A 27,283-nucleotide genomic window follows, 5' to 3' on the forward strand; every position below is an offset into this window, starting at 1 on the left:
TTAAGTTTTCACTGAGTTCGAGCTCGTGTTCATTAAAAACTTAATAAACAAGCTTGAACACCGTAAAACTCGGCTCGGCTCGGCTCGTTTGCAGCCCTACTTTTTAATGCCTTTTATTGAAATGCTTTTGCAGTATTTACAGATGCACACACTATCATATAGGGACGGTTTGATCGGCTCCAAACGTATGAGCTATATCAATATATGTTCTCTGCACTTAGGAACAATGTATAGAAATATACATCAAACTTCTTAAATTGCTGATTTGTAGAATCCTCTATCAGGATGCTGCTTGTTAATTGTGAAGGACAAGACAAGGCTGGCGAGCTGTCCTAAATCCTGGATAGTTGTGGTCTTAACTTGGAACTTCAATTAAATTAACAGTCTGGTGCAAAGTGGCAATGCAGTTGAGAACCCAATTCTCTTTTTGAAATGTTTAGATTCTAGATTTGTGTTGATATCAAGATTCAAGCGCTTTGGTGAATAGTTCTAGCTTCGAATCAAGGAATGTCTTTACATCCTTTTTTGACAGTTGCAGGAGCCTTCTATATAGCTATTACAGGTGTTATTACCATACCAACAATTGCGGCAGAAACACTCACGGCTTTGCAGTGGAGCACATGCTGTAAGGAATATAGAATTACTCATGCTTGTATATTGTAATTTCAACCTTTTATGCTAATTTAAATGCTTCATCACAGGAATACCAACATCTTCTTGGCCTTTGAAGCGACTCCATGTTGGATAACCGATATGAACTTGTGTTGCTACGAGTCAATGCCTGGAAATGTTTTCAACGAACTTGACCAACAAAAAGATGAAGGGGTATAAGAATATGGTCAATGGAGTTGAACTGTTGAAGTATGGTGCCGCAAGGTTAAATTTTGCAGAGTAGCATGCGCCTCCTGTAGCTTGTACCATAGGTATACCATGTAATTGGTGTTTCTGTTGCTTTTCTTGTTTGCCCCTACATTGTCTTTTGTTGACCCGTTGGTTTTACTTACAACGGAAGGCCCTGAGGTTCCTTTGCTCTCAACAAGAAGGTTGAGGGAAGAAGGGGAATGCTAAGAAATAGTCGGATATAATGAAGTAGAAGAAGGAAAATTCTGCAGGCATCAATTGGCATGGAAGGCTCCTGAAAACTACTTGCCTGCTCTACCCTCATGCAACTCGTAATATTCTTTGTTGGTGTAGGTAATTTCTTCCATTATAATGTTGCTTATGGAGTTATAGACTTATGGTTAACAATTTGCATCTTTATGGAAATGGGAAATTGCATCTCAATTGTAATGATTGCTAAAACTTAGGCGTTCAAATGGAGCACAGAGGAAAGATTTGGAATTGGACGTTTTTAATTGAAGTTTTTTGAGGTTTGTAGTACCATCGCTTTTGTAATCCCCTTGTGATGGTTCCATCTTCCGTGCTTGCTGCTTTTTTTTTTTTTTGCAATCCTGTAGCGATGTTACCATCTTCCTTTTGTTTGTCTAAATTATTCTCCTTATCCACTTTTTCATCATTTTCGTCTTCTTTCGCTTCTTACTCTTCATCTTCCCCTGTCAGTCAACAGTTTGGTTACATTTCAATCAATTGAGAAGGTCGTGCAGCCCTAGACTTTTTGCTCACTACATTATTGATAACTTTCACAGGAAACTATGCTGGATGGAGAAGGCGAAAAGGATTCTAAACTGGTCCACTAGACACAAGATTACGACACAATCGACAAGTATTTTAGTTATTATCTAAGATCTCTGTGACTTTACTATTTATAGTTAATATCTGAGATGTTTGTGACTTTACTACTTACAAAATCTTTGAGATTTCATCAGAATCAAGTTATTCCTGTCTGTAATTTGCCTGTTTGGGTCTATTTGGAAATAGAATGTATAATTAAAATACTCTACAGCTCCAAAGGCTCGGTTGATGCATTTGTAATGCTTGCTGCTGCTGTCTTCATTCTTCATTTCAGTGCTGCTACCCTGCAATTGTTTCCTTTTAGTTCTCTTAGCCCCATCCGATGCTTGCGTACTTCATTTCCTAAACCTTCTTAGATTTGTTTAGTCTACCGTGACGCATATATTGCTTGAAGTGGAGATTTGTGAAAAATGGAATTGATATTCACTAGCTTAAACTAATCAACCATAACAGTCAAAACCAGAAAGGACAAATCAGCTCTAACAAGCTTGCTGCGTTAGCCAAGTCAGGGAATTTACCATGTAATTGGGCGTCTAGTCCCCCGTTATCTCTTCTTTCTGTTTTAGAGTTCGACTCTCCTTTGTAAGCCTGCGGGCCTCATTAAATGATATATAAAAAAAGAAGAAGCTTGCATCCTCACCTGATGGTGAACTAATTCATACATACTTTTTTTCTTTTTTTATATCGGGAAATTCAAACATAGCGGAGGACGGAGGAGCAATTTTCTTACTTTGGCTCTGTAATATACAGCCATTTTCAAACATTACCCACATCAAAATAAACAGAAAGGTGATAGCAGATATCTTATTTAAGTTCCACACAAGATGAAGTCATCAAATAAGCTCCAAATCACTGAACTTGTTCTAGATAAGGACAATATTATACTAATGTCAAGCTCTGAACAACAAACCAATATCATATCTAAAACAGGTTCCACTGTCTCATAAGGGCCATAACTATTAACATTGCTCTTCAATAAAGCAATGAGCGCGATGCACTCCATTGCACGAGCAGCCCGACTCCATAGCCCATTGCACAAGCAGCCCAACTCCATAGCACGAGCAGCACAACCAGAGAATCAATTATTTTTCAGCACGGCATTTGATGACATCAAGGCCAATCTCAGTTGGATCTGTTGCTTGCAGTTCTATCTGGATGCCATCAAGCTCCCTTTTGAATCTGTCCTTGGAGCTTGCATAAATCATTTTGCTCCTCACCCGTGATGTATCAGGGGACCTTTGGTGAAACAAAAAGGTAAAAATAACATGAACTGCAATGATCAGAGAAACAGGTCTCCAACAAAACTAAGATTTTGATGAATTAACTATATATTACCACGCAATGAAAAAAATCCTGCTCTTTTGGCAATTCTCTTCTGTCACAAAGTCATAATCGTAGACAGCGTATCGACACTCATCAGCAGGAAGGCTCGCAGTGAAGTCTTCATAGCTATCAGTTGGCTCGCCAACCTTTTCCACCACAACCTGCTTCTGCTTCTCCTCAATCTTGAATACAATGAAGCGGTAAGTCCTTTTTGCCTTCAGCTCCAAAAACTTCAGCTTGCAATCATCATGCACAGCCATCCCTGATGCTGCATTAGCCTGCGTAGAGGATGGGGAGAAACACTTATTCTATGACGAAAAAGGGAGAGCAGAACAGGACACCATAATTACCTCAAAAGATGGCAACAACATTGGATTATCAAAGGCAGCCTTTTGCCCAAAAGGTGATAGTACATGAAAATGAAGCGAAGTTCAATGTCTACAAAACGTACTCTACCTAAATCTTATTATTATAAAATTTGGGCAGAGCAAAACCCTTAATCATTCAGGGATTTCAACTTTTCATCATATGATATCGTCTTAATCCAGTTGCACTTAATCTATTCCCAAGTTGACTTAAACTTTATACACTTGAATGCGTGGTTCTATTTGTTATTATTATCTACACTTAAAAATTACGAGAAAAGCTCGGTCAACCTAAGAAACATTCTCGGGATATAACCTGTAGTGACTCCTTTCGAATACGAAATAACAATGCACAACGTAACCATATAGACAGGAATTCACTTACAAACCAAAGCACAGCAACAAATCTCCAAATAAATGAACCATTTCCCTTTTTGCTTCCTCACAAGATTTTGACTTACACGTGCAACAAGCAAACTATAATCTATACAGCCAGGATGCCACAACACAACACAACCAAAACCAAACCATACTCTATTCTGAAGAGAATGAACAACAAAACGACAGAAAGAACATTTGACAATCAGTTGAATCTAAATCAACAAGATGTTCAGATATCAAGAGTCACAATTTGTCGAAATCAGACGTAAAAGGGGAAAAATTAAAATCTACGCAAGTCTTTGTTTCTCTGTACAGTCGAACGAACCCTAGCCAAGTAAAGTGGACTTGAAAACAGTTGAAAGGACTCACCATGGCGGAGCGGTAAAATCGGAGAGGATCGACGGCGGGAGAACGCTTGGAGAGAGAGAAGTTTGGGCCGCCGTCGGGGCGTGCGTCTAGAGAGAGAGAGAGAGAGAGGAAGACGAGATTATCGGTGGCGTGGGTTTACAGATAACGGAATGAGGAGGAGTCCTTGCAAATTCACCTCTTGGGGCATTCGGTGGCTCAAATACCATGGTGGTGGAGTGGTTTATACTACTCCTACATCACAGTGACAGAGAAAGCAGGCCACACCAATGGAAACGAGACACGTGGTGTCAGTTAAATGTCGATTATACCCCTGGAGGGAAAAAATTTCAGTGCCGAGTGGGTACCACGTGGTGCCGCTCGCACATCTGAGCCATCCATTGCGTGTTTGAACGACTTAGATTTGGAGAGAAAAAAAGAAGAGAGAAAGTGTTGGGGTGAGAGGAGAGAGAATATTTTAATCCGAGCCGTCCAAAAATGCATTGAACGGCTCGAATTCGTCGAGCGAATATCACGTAGAATATATCCGTTCGGCACCGAAAAATCACTCCCCCCGGAGAACTGTGGAGACCAGTGGATCGTGTTGAATCAATTCGAGGTTCCAACCTCATCGTGGAAAAAACCAAAGAAATTCCACTTTTGAGGAAAAAGATTTTGGTGATGGAATTTTTTCCAAATTACTTGTAGGGTTCTTTTTCATAAAGAGAAGTTTAACTAGTTTGGATTTGAAGGAGATTTTTCAAAGTAATGAGAGATAGTAGATAAAAAAAAATTTATTAGGGACCGTATACAGAAATTTTGAAGACCCAAAAGATTAGATTTTTTTTGGCATTATATATTCTATAATATTTTATTTATTGATTTCTAGTTCGTGGGATCAGTTTTGTTGACGTAAATGATTTTTGAATAGTAATAGTAAGATACGAGAAAAAAACGAACACCACCTAATGTGCACTAGATTTGGATTTAACAAATCCTACTTCACTATAATAATGTACTACAAAATTGACTAGTATGGAAGCTATATACTCCATTTGCTACTAGTAAAAGATTAACTTATTAAACTTGTTACTTTTTAATTTAAGAAAAAATAAGAACTTAGTTTTTAAAGGATTAGTTTATTCCAACATTATGAAGCCTTTGAGCTAGAAATAAAATTGCCATTATCCACTCTTGTAACTTGTAAGGTTGTTCACCTTGTCTTTCTCTGACCTAACTGAGCAAATACAATCAAAGAAAATTATTGACCAAAAGAGATAGTGCAACAAATTATACCCGAGCCTAATTGAATTTTTTTTCAAAAAAAAAAACTCAATTGCAAATTTTTCAAAAAATAAAATAAAATCTTGATTACAATTGATCAAATGTGATAATACTAGAACTCATTTGGCTGAGAGATTTTCTTATCCACGAGCATCACTGATCCATGGCTCACCTGTAAGATCACAAAATCTGATATCGAAGAGCAGTTCCATGGGTTTTTGTTTATCACTAGATTCTAGAGCTGTTATTGTGATGGCGAAAACTTCTTCCATCGCCTACTACAGCCAAAACCTCATACAAAAGGACATCTTCAGCTACGCCGCCAGCCAAATCCAGCTCCGCCCTTGACGTAAAACGGGAGAGACGGAGAGGGAAAACAATTGAAAGAAGAGCAGGCTGTGGCTAGCAGACCGACCGATGGAGAAGGGGGAGATAGGCCACTTCGACGGAGAAGAAGGTTTTCGACTTGTGACGCTCTATCTGTCCTAGAAACAATACAAGGAGCCCTAGAAACAGATATAATAAACGGACTGTGACAATATATAGTGCTATTTTTGTAATTTAGAGGTTCGGTTCAGGTGCGGTACAGTTTGCGTAACAGCTAAAACCATAACCGAACCAAACCCGTTCAGTTATCCCTTTGCCTCTACCATATCCTGACCAACGGTAAAAAACCGATCACAGTTCGGGAAAAAAGGAGCAGTTCAGTTCGGGTCCCCACTGGTTCGGTACAAATTGTCATCCCTAGGGAAACCCCATGCTGACTGTTCATGAGTTGAAAGTAACCCATGAAATGTCAAGGAAACAATAGAAACAAAGGGTTAAAAAACTCCTGTCAAACCCTGTAACAGTTCCACGATATAAAAAGCTCCGACTATAATTTTGCCCAAAATTAAGACGCATAGTCGCATACCCGTCAAAAATACCAACCTTTGTACAAGGAAAATACGCAAAACAGAAGTTATTTACAAGCAATGCCCATAAGGTTCGACTCCGTACAACAAAACAGCAGATTATCACAACATCATACCTCGTTTTTGTTGATTGTGGATATTGTGCCAACCATTAGCAAGAAGCAATACTACAGAATAAAGGTGGACTAGAAATCGTTTCAGGAAACAGCAAAACAAAACCCAGTCGGCATGATATAACTAGTACTAGCTGGCAACTTTTCATGAGCTTTTACGCCGGTGTTTCTTGTCAACGATATTGCTTCGTGGAGATTTTCCCTTGTGCTTGTGCCGGTTACTCTTCTTGGACATCTTCGGGCCATTGTAGCGTTTCACTGTGTGTGATTGGGATGTAGGGGTTGGGTCGTAAACATCAGGAGCCCAGCGGACACTCAGGTTCTCAACATGCAGTCCTCGTTTCTCACGACTACCTCTCATAGAAGAGACAACCTTCAAAGAAATTTGAGAAGGAAAAAAGATGAGGAGAAAAAGAAAATCACTTGTCAACAAATGAGACCAGCAGAAAACAGAAGCAACATGAAGGCCATCAGAAAACGGGAGTCACTTTAGAGTTAAGCAACATTTAGAAATCACACATAGGCTTGTATCCAGAGGAAGCGAAGGGGAGTTTATTATGTGTCCTGTGTTTATCATTGCATTGATACTCAAACACAAACTGTGGTTAACAAATCAAACCATCAAGAAAAGATAACAGCACATGGGTATCATACTTATTCAAGGGAAATGCTTTACAAAATGAGAAGCATAGTTCTTGTTCAACAGGATATCCCGTATAGCTTTCTATGAACATACATAATATAGATATAGACTCCAACAAACTTTTGACATGTCATCCATTCGAGGACTAATCCAAAAGAACGAATCAATAGAAAAACAAGTTATTATCAGAACTGCCGTGATGCCATACCATGATCGAAATAGAGGCAGAGAAAATAAAACAAGGCTGGGGCCTGGGGCACACAGGCAATAAAATAGAAAGGCAGAAAGAGAACAACACCATTTCCACACCACCCTTAGTCTTACTTGCATAGTCGTGCTAGAAACCACAGATAGGCAATATTTTATTAGTATATAAATCGCCCAAGTCATGCAATCATAACAACATAAATAACTCTGTCAGCGTCCATGTTTAACCGATTAGGAGAGCCCAGCTGCTTTTCTGGTTGTTATATGAAAATTTGAGATTAGGTGGGAAGAAGTTAGCAGAAAAAATAGATCGGCAGTCCCTTGAGATCATATGCAAAATGGTTATAAACTTATAATATTCACGGACGTAAAACTGGGAAGCCAGATCCAAACAATACGGCAGTGTGCCCATGGGTTTAATTTAGAGAACACGCTGCAACTTCTAAAGATGCTCATGTTTCCATCATCTTTGTCTAATCTCAAGTCCAAACAGAGACTGAAATTAATAAAAGTTTTGTAGAATAATCTATTTTTATATAATGCAGACGCTTTAGAGGCATGAAGAAATCTAAACAATGATAAGCAGTAAAACTCCCACCACAAAATTAAAGAAAGTACTTGTCCATCAAAAAACAGTGATGATGAGTCAGAAGCTTACGGGAAGAGAGATAATGCTGGTACAGTTTGGGTTGCCAGGTTCCGAAGAACTTAGTCCATCCGATGCATTATTAGAAATCTTGTCTTCCCCACTCACGGGTAAATGAGATAAATGTTCATTTCTGGAGCACGGCATCCCCACATGCTTTCCCAAATTATTTTGAGGTGTTCCTGTCACAGATTCATCCCGATCATTAATCAAATCCTCAAACTCTTCCTCCTTCCCCAAGGGTGTAGCTGAAGTTGATAGCAAAACTAGAGCGTCTTCAAGAGCAATTCCAAGCTCCGCCACCAAACTACCCACGTTGCCGCTACCTTTCTTACAGTTTCTCCACAAGGGTCCCCAGTCATTAGGGCTAGTCAAATCTTGCTTCATCGGGCCAAAATACTGAACTGAGACATCCATGATTGGAACCTACAACTTCTAACCCTGCAGAAAGGTGTGCTGATGATCAACCTATGCTGTGACTAATTAACCATACATAGTCTCATAAAACTAATAGTCATACCGAACTAGTAGTGAGGGCATTAGCAATTCCACAATCCTAACCTATGTTTGCAGGATTGTTCATCATTCAACAGATATGTAACTCCAATTTTCGTCATAAGGAAACAAACACACACAAGATTGTTAATCCAATCTTAAAGTCTAATCTGGTCAACCAATCCGGTAGTGTTCGATTCAATTTGCAAGTGATAACGAACAAATACGAAACCAATATAAATGGAGTCAATTACGTCTCATGTTGGGATCCGGAGACCCTATAGTGCGCTGCTGCACTACATAGTGCAATATCCCAACCGTCCATTCAGCAATCAATGGTCCAGATTGAAAAAAGCTCCGAAGAGTCTCTTTTTCCAATCCAGACTATTGGAAACATTGTTGGACGGATGTTGCCCTGCAGCCCTCTAGTGCACCCCTACACTACAAAATCCCTGATTCCCGCAATTTGGGATTAATCTTTCCTAAGGAATCGAAAAAGTATAAAAGTATAAAGATGTGGACCAAATTTGAAAAAAGTTTCATACAAGACGCACGGTAGACCAAAAAAATACCACTGTAAGATATTTTTTCTTCAGAGATTTTTTTTTTGCTTTGGATCATAATTCTTTTATTTTGTAGACTCCTTTGTCGAGCCTAATTGTTAATCCAAAAAAATACTGTAAAACGTAACTTCAACAAAAATTCAGAAAAGACCACAAAATACCGACACGAAAACTACAAATATATCAGCGTGAACTCACCCTAAATAAGAATAGAAAGTACCTCTCGCAGTGATGGAATGAGCTTAACGCCCTAACCAACAGCGTCCAGATCCCCCAAACAGAAGCCTAATCGAGTCCAATCCAATCCAATCCAATCCAACCCAATCTAGGCTACGAAATCCTAACTGGTGCAAAAATAACAGGAAAATCCTCCCACCCTTTCTTCTCCGGATCAATCCTCGATCTGATACACAACCACACTAGCAAAAACGTACGAGTCAGTTAATCGGTCTGCTAAAATAAGAAGCCGAATGTTAACTCAATATACCGCGACCGAACCGCTCGTGGAGATGCTTAAGACGATGCGAGCAAGAACCGCCGAAGAAGGGAGCTGCGAACGGAGTCATTGCCGTCGTCTTGGACCTGTGGAATACCGCACACATTGGGCCGATGACCGTCCGGCCGAGTAATTTCGAAACCCCAATCAAAGCATGTGAATTTTTCAGATCTGTGGATTTTCAGCACGAGATAATGAGAAGCTCGGAGTTGATTTATCCGGGGAATTTGTGATGGATATTGGATAATGAGAAGATTGGATTGGAATGGGGTAAAAATAGTCTTCTTCGAGTCTCTGGAGCGAAATTATCACTATATCAGCGCGCGGCTGCGCGCGTTGACCGGGAACAGTCATCGCCGTCTCGGCCGGGCCTGCGAATTTGGGCCAAAGATTGGCTGTCACTGTCGGACCAGGTAGGGCGGGCTATGGTACCTGGGTAAAAAAGCCCAAGCCCTGAGGGATTGGCTTTCCAGGGGGAGGACTGGATGGTGATGTGCACGAGCCGTACAGCACCGTGTTGTGTGGCTTCCGAGCTGTCCGTTTGGCAATTTAACAGTCCAAATCTCATCTCCATCATTCGAGTATCCGAACCGTTCATTACCGAGATGAAACCTGGACCGTTGGATTGCCGAACAGATAGCCTGAATATGTATAACACCACCCCTAAGTTCGGTTCAAGTTATAGAGTTCACCTACTTATTCACTCTCTCACCCTGACTAATGGATTGGAAATCCTGTAGTGCAAGGCACGCCCCCTATAGGGCACATATAGGCCATCAATCTTGACAATGAATAGTTATATATAATCCGAATTTCTACAAATCCTACATGTCCATTGTTTGGATGAAAATCCGAGCCATCCATTGCCGAGATGGATGGTCGGATTGGCCGCACTACACGTATAGTGCAGGAGGTGCACTATAGCACCCTCGGGTCCCTAACTAATGTTGTAGAGACTCGTAAATTTCGAATTTATTAAAAGGATTCAATAAATGAAAGGATAAGAGAGAAATGTTGGGTTTATTTGAATTTGGGGTTTATGTGTCAAGATTATAAGATGAGGTGGTGTGTGTATGGTTTATGGAAATGTTAGCATATATATAGATGTGTATGGGTGTGTGTGAGAATAACATTTCTCCCCCTCTCTCCCTCTCCCTTTCTCACGGCTCTCTTCTCTTTTCTCTCTCTCTCAAACTCCACTCAAGGCTCGAAACCCACAAAGTTCAACCTTTATTCCACACTTTAGACGTGATTATAAGCTCGGGGTTCGTTGGTTGAAGCTCGAAAAGAAGTATCCTTGGAGGAATTCAAATTTCAAGTTCTAGGGCTCGATCGATTGGGCTTGGATTTTCGTTTTTGTTCATTGAGGTAGGGATTTCTTGCTCTTTCTATATGTATATGAGTTGATTGTGCACTTAGATCGTGCCTTGATTCGTTGTTGTTGTTGGGATTTTACCTTTTGAAATCTGAAAATTCGCTGGAAATTTCCGGGGTATGGATACCCCAGCCTTCTCTGGACAACAGCCGTCCAGGTATCGATACCTCATTTTGGGGTATTGATACCCCCTAGTTTTCTGGACAGTTTTGATATGCTTTGCTCTTTTCATGCTCGTTTGAACCCCGATCACTTCTAGCACTGTCTAAACCCCTTTGAATCACATCTAGACTTGCTTGTGGGTATCTCGAACGGTTCATTAATTTCTCAAAGTCTTTTGGCTCTCGTTGGAAGATAAGAACATGTTGAATTTAATGAACTTGGTATTCGTCGGTCGTCCTTGCTTTAGGTTGATTTAGAGAACATATGTGGCATGTCGATATGATTGTATTAGAGTTGATATATGTTGAACTTGAGGTTACTAAAGATTGAGAAATTGTTAACATGAATGAATACGAAGAAAGCCATGGATCCATTGTAAGGTGTGATGCCAGAAATGGGACGCACGGGGTCCCGAATGCCCGGAAGTGCACAAGAAAGCCATGGATCCACCATAGGGTGTGATGCCAGAATGTATATGGGACGCACGGGGTCCCGAATGCCTGGAAATGAGATTCAAACACATAATTTAACGAATATGGTGAACTTTGGAGGTCCTTACGTTGCTTGTAGTTGAATGGAGATGTTTTTTTTTTCAAGACTCATGTCCTTATTGTCGATCATATGGAAATCTTGTTGTTGCTCGTGTTCCTTTCGGTGTATTGATCATCTCATTTGCTTATAGCTTGAGCATGGTAATCTTTACTGAGTTAGTATAACTCAACCTATCATCATTTTTAGGTACACCGCAAGGGCATTGATTTTGGAGTGCATGGAGTGCTTGTTTGACATCATATTTTTTGAAAGCTGACATCGATGAGTTATTCTAGTATCTTTTGTATACTCCATTTTGAAAATATGAAATTGTAACTTCATTTGGACTTTTTTGACTTGGGAAATCATGTAATCGTTAAATTTATCGTCTTTTGACTTATTTGGGAAATTTGGTCGAGGTGCCAATATTATAACTTCGTTTAAACTTGATCATTTTCTCTCGGATGAATTAGGGGTAACATTTTGGGGTATTATGATGTATTATAGCGCTAGACTTTTATTAGAAATGCCATTATTATTATGTTGAAAAATTAGGGCGTGACAAATGTAGTGCAATATTGGAAAAAAAAAAATTCGAATTCTACACTCAATCATTCAAACACATACACTGATACACAGAAACGGGGTTGTGCATTAGTCTGATGCAGAACTTGACTACTCCTTTCACCTCCACAAGTGGATCGGTAGGTTCCTCCACAACGCTGAATATTTTTTGCGCCTTTCGCATATTTTTTCATGTTATTTTGTTGTATTTTTTTAGATTGCTAGACTAGAGACCAGAGTCCTTTGAACTTGTCTTTTGTTGTGAATGCAATATATTTATTCTTTCTAAAAAAAATTTAAGTGAGATTGCGAGCGAGTATGTCTGCGTATTTGTGAGCAACCTTGGAAGAGTTGCTTAAACAATACTCCTTCTTGTTATTTAGTGTTTCTTTAATTAGTCTCAATTGACTCGAGGAGGTAATCTTTTGGTCATATCTTTTGAAAATGAAACACCAATAAATACCTTTTTTCTCTTAGTTTATTTAGATATTTCTATCTCCAAATCTTCTCTATCTTAAAACTCTCGTAACAAAATCTAAAATAAAATTCCATTCTAAAAAAATGAACTATCAAAAAATCATGCTAAAATAATAATTCATCACAAATATGATAACACAGAAAACTACAATCATAAATCAATCTAAATTTAATATACAGAAACTATAATACACTTTATGCATTAAATAATAAAAAAATACCATAATAATATAATCTATCATACAGACAAAATATCTCAGCTAGTCGAAACACAAATGCCAAAGTTTTTACTAAAATTGTAATAGTAAATTTATCACAACAACTGTATCTAATATAAGTGGATATAAAGAAGAAATTTATTTCGAAAAAACTAACATCAATGAGTTGATGACTACTTGTTAGGTTTTATTTCAAAGTCCAATTAGTAATTACTTTTCGTTTGTCAAACTAATACTAGTACTAGTAATTTTATTCACTACTACTACTATTTACTTTAATCTCAGTAAATAAATACTCCTACTAAATAAGATAAAAAAAAAACCAAGGGAGTTTCGGATGGAGGGAATTTCCCATGGTACCCACCACGGAGGAGAAAAAGGTGCGTGGTTTGGGGCGGGAAATATTTACGTGAAAAAATTTCAAATTAACACTCGCTCCCCATTGGTCCATTTCGCGTCACGCGGATCGACAACAAATCACCCACAGCCGTCGATCTAAGCGGATCGACAGTCCAAATCAATCGTCACACAAACCAGGTGCACCTTTCACAACTCTATATAACCCAGTCGTCATCCTCAACCCTCTTCACCCATTCCCAAAACGCTCTTTCAATCTTCTACACACACACAAACACTACGTTTCCCGGCGAGCAAGAGAGAGGAGAGAGATGGAAGGCGGAGGAAAAGTTAAGAAGGGAGCCGCAGGAAGAAAGGGAGGCGGTCCCAGGGCTAAGTCGGTCACCCGGTCCATCAAGGCCGGTTTGCAGTTCCCCGTCGGCAGGATCGGCCGGTACCTGAAGAAGGGACGTTACGCCAAGCGCGTCGGTAGTGGTGCTGCGGTTTACTTGGCCGCCGTCCTTGAATACCTCGCTGCGGAGGTACTATCAATCTCTCTCTCCCTCTCTCTCTCTCTCCTGATGCGTTTAAATCTGTCATACTGAAAGTTCTCTCTCTAAAATGGGTTATTTGTTTGAAGGTGCTGGAGTTGGCAGGGAACGCGGCACGTGACAACAAGAAGAACAGGATCATCCCGAGGCACGTGCTCCTGGCGATTAGGAACGACGAAGAGCTAGGGAAATTGCTGGCCGGAGTGACCATAGCCCACGGCGGTGTGCTCCCGAACATAAACCCGGTTCTGTTGCCGAAGAAGACTGACAAGGCGACCAAGGAACCCAAATCTCCGTCTAAGGCCACCAAATCCCCCAAGAAAGCTGATTAGTCGTTAGGCTGGACTAGGCTAGGGCTACCAATGAAACCATTCTATATGATTTTCCTTTTTGAATTGTTTTGTTGTTGGGTGGTGAAATTGGTAGAAAAATCGTTGTAATTACCCCTGTTTATCAGGATTTCCTGTTAGATCAATGGAAGAACAACTCGTTTAATCTACTCCTATTTACTTCCATTTTGTTCCAATTGTAAAGTTCTTTCCTTTCTCCCTTTCTTGTTTTCTACAATTCCCAAACAGATCATAAGGTTCAGTACAGTCATGAGGTTTGTTTATTTTGGAAAGTCCGTGGGTTTAACGAAATTGGGCCTGGACGACGAAAGCCCATTTATATATGTGGGCTTCAGACTAAAACTGCAAGCCCACACCATCCTTTCAACGTCTGCTCTCCTGCGCCAAACGGAGGCCGGGGTGAGTGCCCGTTAGGGCGGAAATGCAGTGGAGTGGTGGTCTTCGTCTTTCCCCGTCGTCTCCATTCGCCAGATGGGTGATATTGCGCCATTCCTGCAGCAAATTGTTCGTCGGAGGTCTGTCTCATACGATCGAAATCTTTTTCTCTTTTTTGTATTGTTTGGCTGTTGCAGTTCGTGTAGCTTTGATTGAAACAAGTACCGATATATTCCGTAGATTGTACCTTTTTTTTGGGGGTGCTGTTTGAAACCTTGAATCGTGGTGTATAGGCTGCCGGCCATAGTGAAGTGGAGGTGTGAGAGCAAACTAGAAGTAGAGACAATTAAAGGCCCAATTGATACCGAAAGAGTGATCAAAGTCGACCCTAGAGTTGAACAGTAGTTATTAAACAAAATGAACTGGTTTGAAGGATAGATTGGCTTTTATGTTTAAGAAGGGGATTGAATAAGCAAGGGTGTGGGATGTAGAGGTGGACAACGTTAATGGGGAATACGGTTCCAAAAAAAACGTTACCGCGGAATATATGGTTTTTAAGTTGTTTCAAGGTAGATAATGTACTTGCGGTTGCGGTCATTTTCAAAACTGAAATTGGTGGTGGTGAAATCTAGAAATTTAGAGAAGGCATATTCCTGACTTTTTCTCAGCCTGTTTTCGTGTTTCCTGAAGGTTGCTTGTTTGTGACAGTCTGCATTGTAGTTCATGGAAATTTTATAAGGTGGCCTTGTTCTTATTTCGATCTTTCTAACCCTTGGTACTGATACTTAAAGCCAAGTTGTGACTTGTGAGTTGTGCGTGAAATACGTGATTGGTTGTAGGGCTTTCTTACGATACCAATGAAAGTGTTCTCAAGGATGCGTTTGGAAAGCATGGTGAAATAATCCAAGGTGAGATAACACGACCCATGATATCCCTGAGGGGATTCTATACACTTGAGAAGTTCTTTTAACATTTTCATGCTTTGCAGTGAAAGTTATCTGTGATCATGTGACTGGAAAATCAAAGGGATATGGATTTGTGCAGTTCAATTCTGAGACTGCAGCCACCACAGCCTTGATGCAAATGGACGGTCAGGTACATTTTGAGTAACTTGATGATGTTTGTTTTAGATCAGAGGTGTTTAAGCACATTTCAACACCGATAATGGTATTATTATCCCTCAGCTCTCTTATTATGCATTCCAGGTCCTCGATGGGAGAAGTATACGCATCCAACATGCACACAAGAGGTGACAACAAGGACCTATAGAATGAGAGAGAAAATGATGTAATATTGGATTCACTTGCTTGACCAAACCACCTGACATGTTCCACCTACAATTTACCTCGTGGTTTGTCTCTGTTCGTAATTTTTGGGATGTGCTTATGTTAGTTAGTTTAAACATAAGATAAGATTCTACAAATTTTGTTCCCAACAGTTGTATTTCATTGGGGATTGTATTCCCCTTCAAATTTTCCTCCCAGTGGATGGGAGCAGATGTGTAAAACTCGTGATGTTATGAAGCTTCCTTGTTCTTGTTGTATGCAGTTGAATCATGCCAATTTATTCAAGTTGCATCAAGTCAATTCATCATCCTCGTACATAGTGGGACAAAGGATCTTGTAGACTAAAAGCACTGGATATCACTTTGTATGATGACGTGGGATATCAAACTCATCACTCCTCAGGAACAAGAAAATGACAACAGCGAAAAAATGGAAAAAGAAAACGTAATGCATGTTTAAGATGGCATTAACGCAGATCATACAACAGCTACTGTTAAAGAGATTACAAAGATCCTATAAGAGTTATTCCAATACTACTATCTTATTTTGATAGGGTCTTCACAAAGGCTAGCCTCACTCCTTGTCTTTGCTTCCCCAACGATTACTCTTCCATTTACTATCTGTGGGAGAGTATATGCAATGAATGGGGGGCAAGTAGCCAACAAAACACCTTAGAGAGACATTATGATTTTTGATATGGTTGATCTTCTCGACGAGCTCTAAAAATGAACATCTCCGATTATCACATGGATCTGGGAATTGTCCAACAGGACCATCAGAGGAACTGTGTTCTTGATAAAATGGGGGTAGGATCATGCTGCATAGAACTGAGAAGACTTTTGGGCTATTAACTCAGATACAAGCTCTGAACTTGGAAATTCCCAAAGCATGGTAATACTTAATTGAAGTGGTATCCTTCAACCAAAGCAGGTGTCTTTAAGAAATTCTACCTACACCAGCTGGGCAGGATGTCTTCTTGCCATTAGTGAGGTTGACTGACTTACAGCTCCAATACAAGTTCGGCCCAATAAATCAATCCCCAGGTAGAATATTCTCCCACTCAAATCTCATTGAGTCATATCCGTAGGATATCTATCCAATTCAGAAACTGAAAGGAAGTCCTTGTAATTGATAGGAATCTAAAGGGTGCTAGTGTAATTTGTTATTTTTTGATGGGTCCAAGTGTCCAACTAATTGCCTCCTGTCACGTGGTTGTTAAGTTAGAGATAAAGTGAACATATTTAAGTATATACAGTTTCAAGATAAAGATACTTTTACATGTCTAATTGTCTATACATTTTTTTATTCATGTATAGATGGGGTCATTAGCATTTTGCCTCTTATTTATAGTATTTTATGCATAAAGCTTTTGTTATTTAGTAGGCAACCTTACTCTGGTTCATTTATAGAGAGGCTGATTTTCGTAACTGGAGAACAGGTAAAAGTAGCTTTGCTTTGTTAATAGGAGTTGCATTACACAATGACTTTTTGATAACTATGTGCCTTACCTCAATGAGTCTTGTTTGATCTCAATTTTATTTCTAATTTCTGCAGGTTTGTTTTTGGATTCGGGCCATCATGCAGGTGGATGTTATTGAAGCTTGGTTTGGAAGTAAAGAACAAAAAGTTCATCCATCTAAAAGGAAATATAAACAAGCAAACATACTTTTCCTCTTCTTCCATTTAAGTTATATGGCAAATAGCCAAATCCCAGATTTGCTTTTCATGTTGATAAATTCCTTTCTTTCTTCCAGTCTTACTTTCCTAGACTCCACAACAAGAAATGTTCTTTTTCTTCTTCCACTATCCTATCAATTCCCTCTCTATATATGCTCTTTTCTCACTGGCAAACAAGACACCGGAATCATTCGCGAGAAGTTCAAAATCATTCAACTTTCTAAGCAACATTCTATCAGAATAGAATGGCTTCTGCAACTGTGCTTCAGAAATCAGATAATGCAACAGCAGGTGGTTTGTCTGATGCTCTGAGGCAGAGCCGGTACCACATGAAGAGATGCTTTGCTAGGTATGCAGTTCATCATATTTGTTCAAGATTTTCCCAAGTTGTTCGCTCACGTAAAGTCCTGGATTATATAGACTGGCTTACAAAATAGGATTTTGTTTTGCCCTATGTTTTGGAAAATAAAGGTTTATGGAAACGGGGAAAAGGTTGATGAAACCTCACCAAATAATGGAAGAAATGGACAGAGCAATTGAGGACAATGCCGAAAGAGCCAAAGTATTCGAGGGTTTACTTGGTTCAATCATGGGTTCGACTCAGGTCTTTGAAGTTGCTCCTGTTTTCTATGCATATACATGTGCATGTGTGTACACGAAATTTACAAAAATAGACATGTACCTGCATGTAGACGTCTGTGTAGACTAATTTGATTTCATCTGAGAATTTGCAGGAGGCGGCTGTCACTCCACCATATGTTGCTTTGGCAGTAAGGCGGAACCCTGGTTTATGGGAATTTTTTAAGGTGAACGCAGATGATTTAGAAGTGGATGCTATTACAGCTAAGGACTACTTGAAGATCAAAGAAACGATCTATGATGAGAATTGGTGTGAATGTCAGCTACGTGAATGATACTTCTTGTGATCTATGAATTGTAGCATAGTAAATGATTTTATATGCAGGGCAAACAACGAAAATGCATTGGAAGTAGATTTTGGAGCATTTGACTACTCTACTCGACGGTTAACCCTTTCTTCTTGCATTGGAAATGGGGTTGATTTCGTATCTAAGTTCATGGCTTCAAAGACTGGTGGGAATCTTGAGCATGCAAAGCCTTTGCTTGATTACTTACTAGCGCTTAAACATCACGGGGAGGTATGCAAAATCCAGATTAAATAATTACAGGAAAAAAATTCAACAAGAGATCAGATGATCCTAAGCAGAATTTAGTTGACACTAACGGATAATTTGTTTTTTTTTTTTTTTCAATCACTGCAGAATCTTATGATCAATGAGACTCTCAACAATGTTGAAAAGCTTCAAACAACTTTGATCGTAGCTGATGTTTACATTTCTGCTCTCCCAAAGGACACACCATACCAGAACTTTGAGAAGAAGTAACCTTATCTTCAAATTTCTTTATCAAAAGGCATAAACTGTGGAGTCTTATTAGTTGTTACCTGTTAGTTATTATGTTTCATATATTGGACAAACCTATGTCAATGTCAGGCTTAAAGAGTGGGGATTTGAGAAAGGGTGGGGAGATAATGCAGAGAGAGTGAAAGAGACAATGGGGATCCTTTCAGAGATACTCCAAGCACCGGACCACAATAAAACGGAGTTGTTCTTTAAGAGGCTTCCAAATCTATTCAAGATTGTAATATTCTCGGTCCATGGCTACTTCGGCCAGTCTGATGTTCTCGGCTTGCCTGATACTGGAGGCCAGGTTGTTTACATTCTAGACCAAGTGAAAGCTTTAGAGGAAGAATTGCTCCTCAGAATTAAGCAGCAAGGGTTGAGTGTGAAGCCTCAGATTCTTGTGGTGAGCTATGCATAAAAAATGTAAAAAGGAAATGACTTATCAATCAATTAGTGTAAGCTTTAAGAGTTTTGTAGTATACTTCTCTTTCGTGATTTTCTTTTATGTCCACAGGTAACCCGACTCATACCAGATGCCCAAGGAACCAAGTGCAACCAGGAAATTGAGCCAGTCCTTAACACGACACACTCCCACATCCTTAGAGTTCCATTTAGGACCGATGGAGGGGTTCTCCGCCAATGGGTTTCCCGGTTTGATATCTATCCTTACTTGGAGAGGTTTTCCCAGGCGAGTAATTTCTCATTTTGAATGCTTGTGTTGCAGTTTTTCCTTTTTCTTTTCATTTAACTATATATGCTGTCGTTTAATTGCTGTCCCATGCTTAGGATGCCACTGCCAAGGTCCTTGAACTCTTTGAATGTAAACCAGACCTTATACTTGGGAACTATACAGATGGAAACTTGGTGGCGTCTCTTATGGCTAACAAACTTGGCGTCACTCTGGTTAGAACCCTTCTTAAGTTGTTTATAACAATCCATATAAATAACTTTTGCTCTTCATTTTCTTGAGTCGTTAAGGATCTTAAGTTAGATACCCTTCAAACTTAGGGAACAATTGCTCATGCTTTGGAAAAGACTAAGTATGAAGATTCTGATGTCAAATGGAAGGAGTTAGATCCAAAGTATCACTTCTCATGCCAATTCACAGCTGACATAATTGCCATGAATTCAGCCGATTTCGTCATTACCAGCACATACCAAGAAATTGCAGGAAGGTTAGTTTGTTCTATGGCCTTTCAGTTCTATCAAGAATAGGCATTGAGTTCTAACTAGTCTTCCTTTTCTCTTTCAGCAAGAAAAGGCCTGGACAGTATGAAAGCCACATGGCATTTACAATGCCAGGCCTTTGCAGAGTAGTTTCGGGCATCAATGTCTTTGATCCAAAGTTTAACATTGCTGCTCCTGGGGCTGAACAGGCGGTCTACTTTCCCTTCACAGAGAAAAAGAAACGATTCACGTCATTTCATCCCGCCATTGATGAACTACTCTATAGTAAGGAAGACAACAACGAGCACATGTAAGTCTTATCTTCCATAATCTCGATGATGCTAAAAAAATTCTGATGAAATTTTTGGGTTGAATCTTAACCATTTCTTGGAACAGAGGATTTTTGGCAGACAAGAGGAAACCAATCATATTCTCAATGGCAAGGCTTGATACAGTGAAGAATATTAGTGGGTTGACCGAGTGGTATGGGAAGAACAAAAGGCTGAGGAATTTGGTGAATCTTGTGGTTGTTGCGGGATTCTTTGATCCATCGAAATCGAAAGATAGGGAAGAAATCGCAGAAATCAACAAGATGCATGCTTTGATACAGAAATACAAACTGAAGGGTCAGATAAGATGGATAGCAGCTCAAACTGACAGGTACCGCAACGGGGAGTTGTACCGTTGCATAGCAGATACCAAGGGGGCTTTTGTGCAGCCTGCTATGTATGAAGCTTTTGGTCTGACGGTTATTGAAGCAATGAACTGTGGGTTAATCACGTTTGCCACCAATCAAGGGGGGCCTGCAGAGATTATCGTTGATGGGGTCTCGGGTTTTCACATTGATCCTTACAATGGTGACGAATCTAGTGACAAGATTGCGGATTTCTTTGAGAAGTGCAAGGCTGATGCCAAATATTGGAGTAAGATATCTCAAGAAGGTCTAAAGCGGATAGACGAATGGTTAAATCTGAACCTAAATGAGATAATTTTTTTGAAGTATCGTCTGATTTTTTTGTAGCTTATTTAATTCTGGCTTTATCTGCAGCTATACATGGAAGATCTATGCAAACAAAGTATTGAACATGGGATCTTTATATGGGTTTTGGAGGCAAATGAATAAAGAACAGAAGAAAGCAAAGCAAACATACCTTCAAATGTTTTACAATCTCCAATTCAGGAATCTGGTGTGTTACTTACCTGGCCTGTTATTTTTCTCATATATTTCTCAACTGACAAGTATGCTAAACTATACACAAAATGTTACAGGCAAAGAACATAGCCATCCCAACTGCTGAACCCAAACAAATAGTACCAACTCCAATGATTAAACCCCAAGAACCAGAATTACCTAAATCCCCAGAGCCAACACCAGTGGCAACAACTCATATTCAGCCCACACCAAGGCATGTTTGCTAACTCTGAATACAAAATGGAAATATTTTGAACTAATTTTAGGCAGCTCAAAAGATGATTTTGTGCAGGGAAAACGGTTTAGAGCCGATGCAGATTGCCTTCCCAAGACATGATCAAAGATCTTGCCCCCGATGTTCATGGTGCTTCTTTTGTATATCTCTCTTTATAATATACTATGGTGCTATGAAGTATTATGGGCTCATTAGATGACCAGGATCGGATGTTTGATTCCCAAACATACGTGATTCTTCTTCAAATGAAAGTGAATACGAACCTTGTATGTGTTACATGTTCTCAATTAAGCAATAAAACTCCCTTGGAGTCACTTCCGGCAACTATTCTATCGTTGTTTCATTCTACAGGAAATTTTCTGAAGTGAAATTAAAAGAACAGATGAAAACGAATTCGGTGCCTGGAATTTTTATTCTCTGTGCAATCAAGAGAGCCCTTCAGTGCCATACTTCCATTTCATAAACAACTTGGGTTCCATTCCACATCCCTTGCTTAGATCACTTGGGTTCCATCCCACATCAGTAGCTTAGACCTGCTAACAAATACGAGTATGAGTAAAACAAGAATGGAAAAAGCTTTGAAAATAGAACAACAGCATTATTGAATCCCCATGTCTTGCACGAGAGTCTTTCACTCGTGCATGTCGTTTCGAACTTCAATCTGCAGAATTTTTAGTGTTTGCTTAGAAAGGTTGATGAAGTATATAAACAGAACTAGAGCAAAGTTGGGGGATTCTGGAAAAGGTTGGAAAGCTGGATGGTCTTACAAATTTGATTCCCAAATGATCGCAGCAATTGTTACAGTAAACATCTGCAACAACGCGATCTCCAACCCTTCGATTCTGTTCTGGGCCAAGTGTGTGCACATTGATACTGCATATATGTGATCCATACAAATCTTTTTCAGAAAACAAAAAATAGAATTGCATCTACTATGTTTTCTACCTATAGGAGTAAGGACATCTAGCTTAGTCAAAGCTTCTAATTATCGTCTATCCAAATCGAAATGTGAGATGATGAATCCATGCAGCTCATTATCCTGAAAAACAACCATCTTAAATTCAATCGTGGGGATCCGAAATTAGTCTCTACTTCTTGGAAAGTAAGAGGTCTGCTAGTATTAGAAATCTATTTGCTACAACATATGAACGATACTTTTTATGCCCTTCAATAGGCAAAATCACCAAAAGTTGTGGAAAAAATAGAGAGAGAATGCACCTGCAATTGTTCCCTTCATCTGGCAATGAAGAGTTTATTTATTTATTTATTTTTTCTGTGTTTTTTTTTTTTACTTCCAAACATTCATCAATGATTAATAAAAATGACAATGAAATAAGAGAATTAATATTCACACTCCATTTTTTGTTATCCAGACTCTCTTTTTTATCTTTTAGCAAAAATAAATACATACACTTTCAACACTAAAAAATAAAAAAAGAAATGTGGATAACAAAAAAGGGAGTGTGAATATCAATTCTTTGAAATAAACACCAAAAATACTCTGCAAGATTAAAAACTAGTACTAACCACCAAAAATGACTTCAAGAAAATTTTAAAGCTATGTGATTATGTATTTTCAGAGCTATAAAGCATACAAAAGATGCAATTCTGTGTGTGTATCCCCTATGGTTATATATAAAGCGGTAATTGAAATCAAGAACTTAATAGGAACAGAGAACAATACTACCAGGAAATCCCACAACCAGAAAACAATTCAGCAGTGATATGCTGACTTGGTGCAATGTCACAGTTCCAAGAAAAAAAAAATGTTCGAATCAACGGAGGCAAATGAAAATTGCAGAGAGAGAGAGAGAGAGAGATTACAGTGAAATAATTCAAGTCTGTGAAGAGGGCAATGTGGGCTTGGCCTCCCCATTGTTGTTCCCTACTTAGTTGGAACAATACTACCTAATATGGGATTGTACGGAAAACAGAGCACAAATGGGATGAACAACTCGGGGAGAAAGTGAATGATCAACTCTCACAGTTCTTGATGGTGAAAATATGGGTGTTCAAGAATGTTAGAGAGAGAGAGAGAGAGAGAGATATTCTTGACGGTTGAAGAGGAAGAGAATTCTGGAGTATGCTTATCACACAGAGAGAGAGAGAAGCTTCGTTGGAGTTTAACTGCCATAACTGTCACAACAGGTTTCATTTTTGTGAAGGATTCCTAATATTTTGAAATTATCAAAAGTGCCCTTGCTTGCTATGTGTACACCACACCGGAAAAACCAATGCAAACCAGTATTTCTATTCTATTGGTGAATAAATGCTTTGCAATTCCATTGTTTAAGCCCATACGCCAATGAAATGATGCCATACAATCGTGTTGTATGAATGGTTGTTTAATGTGTCATGTTAGTAGACTTTCTCTTTTCTATTAGAGTTCCCGCTCTCTCGCTCTAAGGTTTTGTTTGAGATGTGTAAAAAGGTTAGTTTGTTTTAATAATCTTTTCATCTCTAGTTAAACCTTTTGTTCTGTATACTCTCTCTTTTTTAATCTTTTGGTCAATTTTTTGGATTGACAAAATTAAGGAATTTTAAACAAAAACTACTGGCCAAATTCGAACCAAATTTACACTACAGACAAAGATATACCAAAACAGCTAGAAATTTTAGTACACGAAGCTTATGATACATCAATCTAAACTCTGATTAATAAGTGTACGTTCTTTCAGCCGAAACCCAAGTAGCTTTTGCTAGGTTGGAGAGAGAGAGAGAGAGAGAGAGAGAGAGAGAGAGAGAGAGAGAGAGAGAGCACGTTGCTTTTATCTTTTTAGATGATTTTGGTAATAAAAGAGGTGAAGAGTGATCGAATTCAATGCTACTAATCATTTGAACTAGACTCCTATCAGGCTCTCACGGTATGATCTCTTATGTGTTTTTGGACTATAAGAATTAAGATCCTCTAAAGTGATGACCTCTTATTGTTTTCGCACAGCACAAAGTAAGACTCATCATGATATATTAATTTTAGTGACGATTCGAGTTCTTAATTTAGTAAGTCTTTTTGTCGTTTATGTAAAGAACTCAAGTTGATCATTCATGTTTTCTTCAACGAAACGTGATTCGGCCAAGCCTTCACTGACATATGGTCATTTTAATTATGCCACGAACGGTAAATACATCCGGACTTTATACTCAGGAACAAATTTCTTGTTTTTTCCGTGAAAAAAAAGTGCCCGAATAATCTTCCCACGAATCTAACAAAAATCGTGTGCCTTTTGTGTGTGTGAATGTTCTCAAGTGAACAATCAAATTTCCTTGCAGTCATTTATTTGGCTGCTATTTTCTAGTTCTTTCATGCAACAAGAGATTTCCTAAACAGAAATTGATAAAAAATGCAGAACAGACGATTAAGAATTCAGTGCATGAAACTTTCATTTTTTGTGCATGGGATCAAAAGTGTCCTTCAGTTGTCGTCGTTTCCATCAACCTCATCGTCATCTTCATCAACTTCATCTTCATCAACCTCATCGTCATCTTCATCAACTTCATCTTCATCAACCTCGTCTTCCTCAACTTCATCTTCAGATTCAGAAGCAGGAACAGGAACGATTTCGTTTCCATCCCAAAGCAAAAGCTTAGACCTGGAAAATTTTCGTGTAGTTCAGCGAAAAGTAAAACAATGAAAATAACTACAGCACAGAAGAACTTTGGTGAGAGTTACATGAAATGGTTGGCCATAGAATACTTACCCGCGCAGTAAGATTTGCTTCGCTTTCACTCTCATATAGACAGCGTCATTTGGAACTTCAATCTGCAGGATTTAGTGTTTGCTTAGAAAGACTTATTTATCAACCAAAAACCATGGAATTGCGAAAGAAGTCGGAAAGGTGGATAGTCTTACGAAGTGGAACCCCAAAGGATTGCCGCAATTGTTACAGTAAATTTCTGCTGCCACGTAGTTTCCAACCCTTCGATTCGATTCTGCCCCAAGTGAGTGCCAATTGATACTGCATATGCGTAATGCATCGAGAAAATGTTGAAATAAAATTTAGTTTCGACATAAAATGTTTGACATCGTAGAAAACGTTTTCGATGGGGTATGGAAATCGGAATGGGTCGAGGACTGGATACTCCAGGATACATAGGAATAGCGAAAACAACTTACAGAATTTTAGAGGGGAAGATTGTTCTGCCCTTATGATGGAAAAGATTCCATTAAAAAAAATACTAAACTATTTTAATCGAACCTAAAAATAAATAGAAAATATCTCAGGTCGAAACAAATGGAGTCTAAATTTGTCTTTGATTCAAACTAGTATGTTTTCTTCCAATAGCATAAAATATAAGGACATCAAGTTTCGCATTTTTCAGAAACTACTCTAGAGGTTATCAAAATGGGAGAAACGATAATAGGTTCGAAAACTTGGTTATCCAAAAAATTAAAACCGTGCATGCATTCAAAGATTTTTTTCCGAGGGAGACGAGTTCCTACGCAGTTCGAAAGAGGCCTCCATTCAGCTCTGTATCCTGCAATTTATTTTTTCAAAAGAATACAATGGTTAGTATACGAAACTAGTCTTGAGATTTTTGTAAGTAAGAATTACGCTTGTTCAAGGAGCAAGTGAGAATGAGAAAGCTGTTTACTGAAATAAAATCATACAAAATTTTCATGCAAATACGGCAAATCAAGAAAGTTTAGAAAACAAGATAATGTTCAAGAATAATCCTTGTAAGCATATGTCATATGGTATAGGAGAGAGAGAGAGAGAGAGAGAGAGAGAGAGAGAGAGAGAGAGAGAGAGAGAGAGTGTACATCCTCATGGAGAGACGTCCGCTCTCGTTTGAGAGCAATGTGGGTTTGGCATTTACGGCCGACGTAGAACTCATTCTCTGGAGTTTGATCAAATTGGAGGAGTAAGACCCTCCCCATCGTTGTCGCTTCGATCAGTAGAAGAGCTCTGAAGCTACCGAGGATTTCTCTCTTCTTTCTTCTTTGGAAATCAAGCAGTGTCAAGAAAATTGTTGGGGTATGTACTCAGAACGATATCAAACGTGTTGCAGTCGGGAAACAGAGGATAAAGGGGATGAACAGAGGGCGAAAGTGAATGATAAAATCAAATTTCTTCAGGGTGGAAATATGGGTGTCCAAGAAGGCAAGAAGGTTTGGGCAGAGGAAGGGGGAGAGAGAGATTCTTGATCGTGGAAGAGGAAGAGAAAGAATCAAGCCCTGAAATGGGTTTCATATATATGCTCAAACTATTACACACAGTGAGAGAGAGAGAAGCTCAGATGAGGTTAACTTCCGTAACGGTCATAACTGCTTATCCGGGAAACTATTACTAGTACTTAGGCTTACCTGTTTCATTATAGGCTTCTCCTTGGTGCCTTAAAAGAATAGAGTGGTTTTGTTTATTTATTGCAACTAGAGGTGGCAAATGGACGGGTTTCAGCGAGTTCAAATGGATTGTGCCATCGTGGGTTGAATATGGGCATGTGAATACGAGTCAATAGTAGGCTGGTTAAATATGTGTCAAATCATACCCAAACTCGACCCGACCTGTTTTCCTTCTTTTTCTCCCTTTATCAATATAACTCAGAAAATTAATAGCAAAGCACCAGGCAGCAGCACCATCAAACCCATGACATAATCAACTATTTGATTCTAAAGATATACGTCGTTCCACAAAGCACAAAGCACGAAGCAAAGTATACTCCACGGGCGAAGAGCGAGAGATAATTTAAAATAACCAAGGAGCAAGATTACAATGGAGCCGGCTATAGCTGTCACTCCACAAACTGGAGCACCCTTGAATCCCAAACAAAGAGATACCAAGAACAATTTAGTATTCACAACTCATTAGGGACTTAAAAACCCTAATACTCTTGCATAAACTCTTCAAAGACTTGCATATAAAAATACGCAAAGTATCTATATATAATAAACAAAATT

At 39.1% G+C, this 27,283-nt stretch overlaps 4 protein-coding genes and 1 long non-coding RNA gene across 9 annotated transcripts; 3 read left to right on the top strand and 2 right to left on the bottom strand.

Annotated features, from left to right (window-relative positions):
• The first annotated feature begins 128 nt into the window (after positions 1 to 128).
• On the top strand, positions 129 to 1,748 carry LOC131314779 (uncharacterized). The gene is made up of 3 exons (XR_009196515.1): positions 129 to 625; positions 702 to 1,370; positions 1,647 to 1,748. It is a non-coding gene; the product is annotated as an uncharacterized LOC131314779 (long non-coding RNA).
• A 722-nt stretch (positions 1,749 to 2,470) lies between these two features.
• On the bottom strand, positions 2,471 to 4,322 carry LOC131314777 (actin-depolymerizing factor 2). Its single transcript, XM_058343623.1, has 3 exons — positions 4,131 to 4,322; positions 3,028 to 3,293; positions 2,471 to 2,928 (listed from the first exon to the last, which is right to left on the bottom strand). Exons 1-3 carry the CDS (start codon positions 4,131 to 4,133, stop codon positions 2,775 to 2,777), a joined length of 423 nt encoding a protein of 140 aa, XP_058199606.1. The 5' UTR covers positions 4,134 to 4,322; the 3' UTR covers positions 2,471 to 2,774.
• A 1,948-nt stretch (positions 4,323 to 6,270) lies between these two features.
• Positions 6,271 to 9,837, bottom strand: LOC131314774 (uncharacterized). 2 transcript variants are annotated; one of them, XM_058343620.1, is made up of 3 exons: positions 9,170 to 9,837; positions 7,926 to 8,354; positions 6,271 to 6,790 (listed from the first exon to the last, which is right to left on the bottom strand). In XM_058343620.1, the coding sequence occupies exons 2-3, from the start codon at positions 8,328 to 8,330 to the stop codon at positions 6,563 to 6,565; spliced, it is 633 nt and encodes a 210-aa protein (XP_058199603.1). In that variant the 5' UTR covers positions 8,331 to 8,354; positions 9,170 to 9,837; the 3' UTR covers positions 6,271 to 6,562. The 2 variants fall into 2 exon arrangements, with proteins under 2 accessions (XP_058199603.1, XP_058199601.1); XM_058343618.1 differs by having other exon boundaries at positions 9,192 to 9,832.
• Positions 9,838 to 13,364: 3,527 nt separating this feature from the next.
• On the top strand, positions 13,365 to 15,757 carry LOC131314778 (probable histone H2A.2). The gene is made up of 6 exons (XM_058343624.1): positions 13,365 to 13,672; positions 13,771 to 13,976; positions 15,075 to 15,085; positions 15,246 to 15,314; positions 15,395 to 15,501; positions 15,612 to 15,757. The coding sequence occupies exons 1-6, from the start codon at positions 13,463 to 13,465 to the stop codon at positions 15,657 to 15,659; spliced, it is 651 nt and encodes a 216-aa protein (XP_058199607.1). The 5' UTR covers positions 13,365 to 13,462; the 3' UTR covers positions 15,660 to 15,757.
• A 564-nt stretch (positions 15,758 to 16,321) lies between these two features.
• LOC131314772 (sucrose synthase 7-like) lies at positions 16,322 to 21,708 on the top strand. 4 transcript variants are annotated; one of them, XM_058343615.1, is made up of 15 exons: positions 16,322 to 16,735; positions 17,247 to 17,718; positions 17,841 to 17,973; positions 18,104 to 18,258; positions 18,334 to 18,526; positions 18,650 to 18,768; positions 18,881 to 19,193; positions 19,305 to 19,478; positions 19,577 to 19,693; positions 19,799 to 19,965; positions 20,043 to 20,267; positions 20,354 to 20,920; positions 21,006 to 21,144; positions 21,227 to 21,363; positions 21,442 to 21,708. In XM_058343615.1, the coding sequence occupies exons 2-15, from the start codon at positions 17,615 to 17,617 to the stop codon at positions 21,581 to 21,583; spliced, it is 2,685 nt and encodes an 894-aa protein (XP_058199598.1). In that variant the 5' UTR covers positions 16,322 to 16,735; positions 17,247 to 17,614; the 3' UTR covers positions 21,584 to 21,708. The 4 variants fall into 4 exon arrangements, with proteins under 4 accessions (XP_058199598.1, XP_058199597.1, XP_058199599.1 ...); XM_058343614.1 differs by lacking the exon at positions 16,322 to 16,735 and having other exon boundaries at positions 16,896 to 17,718; XM_058343616.1 differs by lacking the exon at positions 16,322 to 16,735 and having other exon boundaries at positions 16,896 to 17,718; positions 21,227 to 21,362; positions 21,450 to 21,708.
• The last annotated feature ends 5,575 nt before the right edge of the window (positions 21,709 to 27,283 follow it).

This window comes from Rhododendron vialii, chromosome 13a, assembly GCF_030253575.1.
Source record: "Rhododendron vialii isolate Sample 1 chromosome 13a, ASM3025357v1".
In the NCBI taxonomy this organism is placed as follows: Eukaryota; Viridiplantae; Streptophyta; class Magnoliopsida; order Ericales; family Ericaceae; genus Rhododendron; species Rhododendron vialii.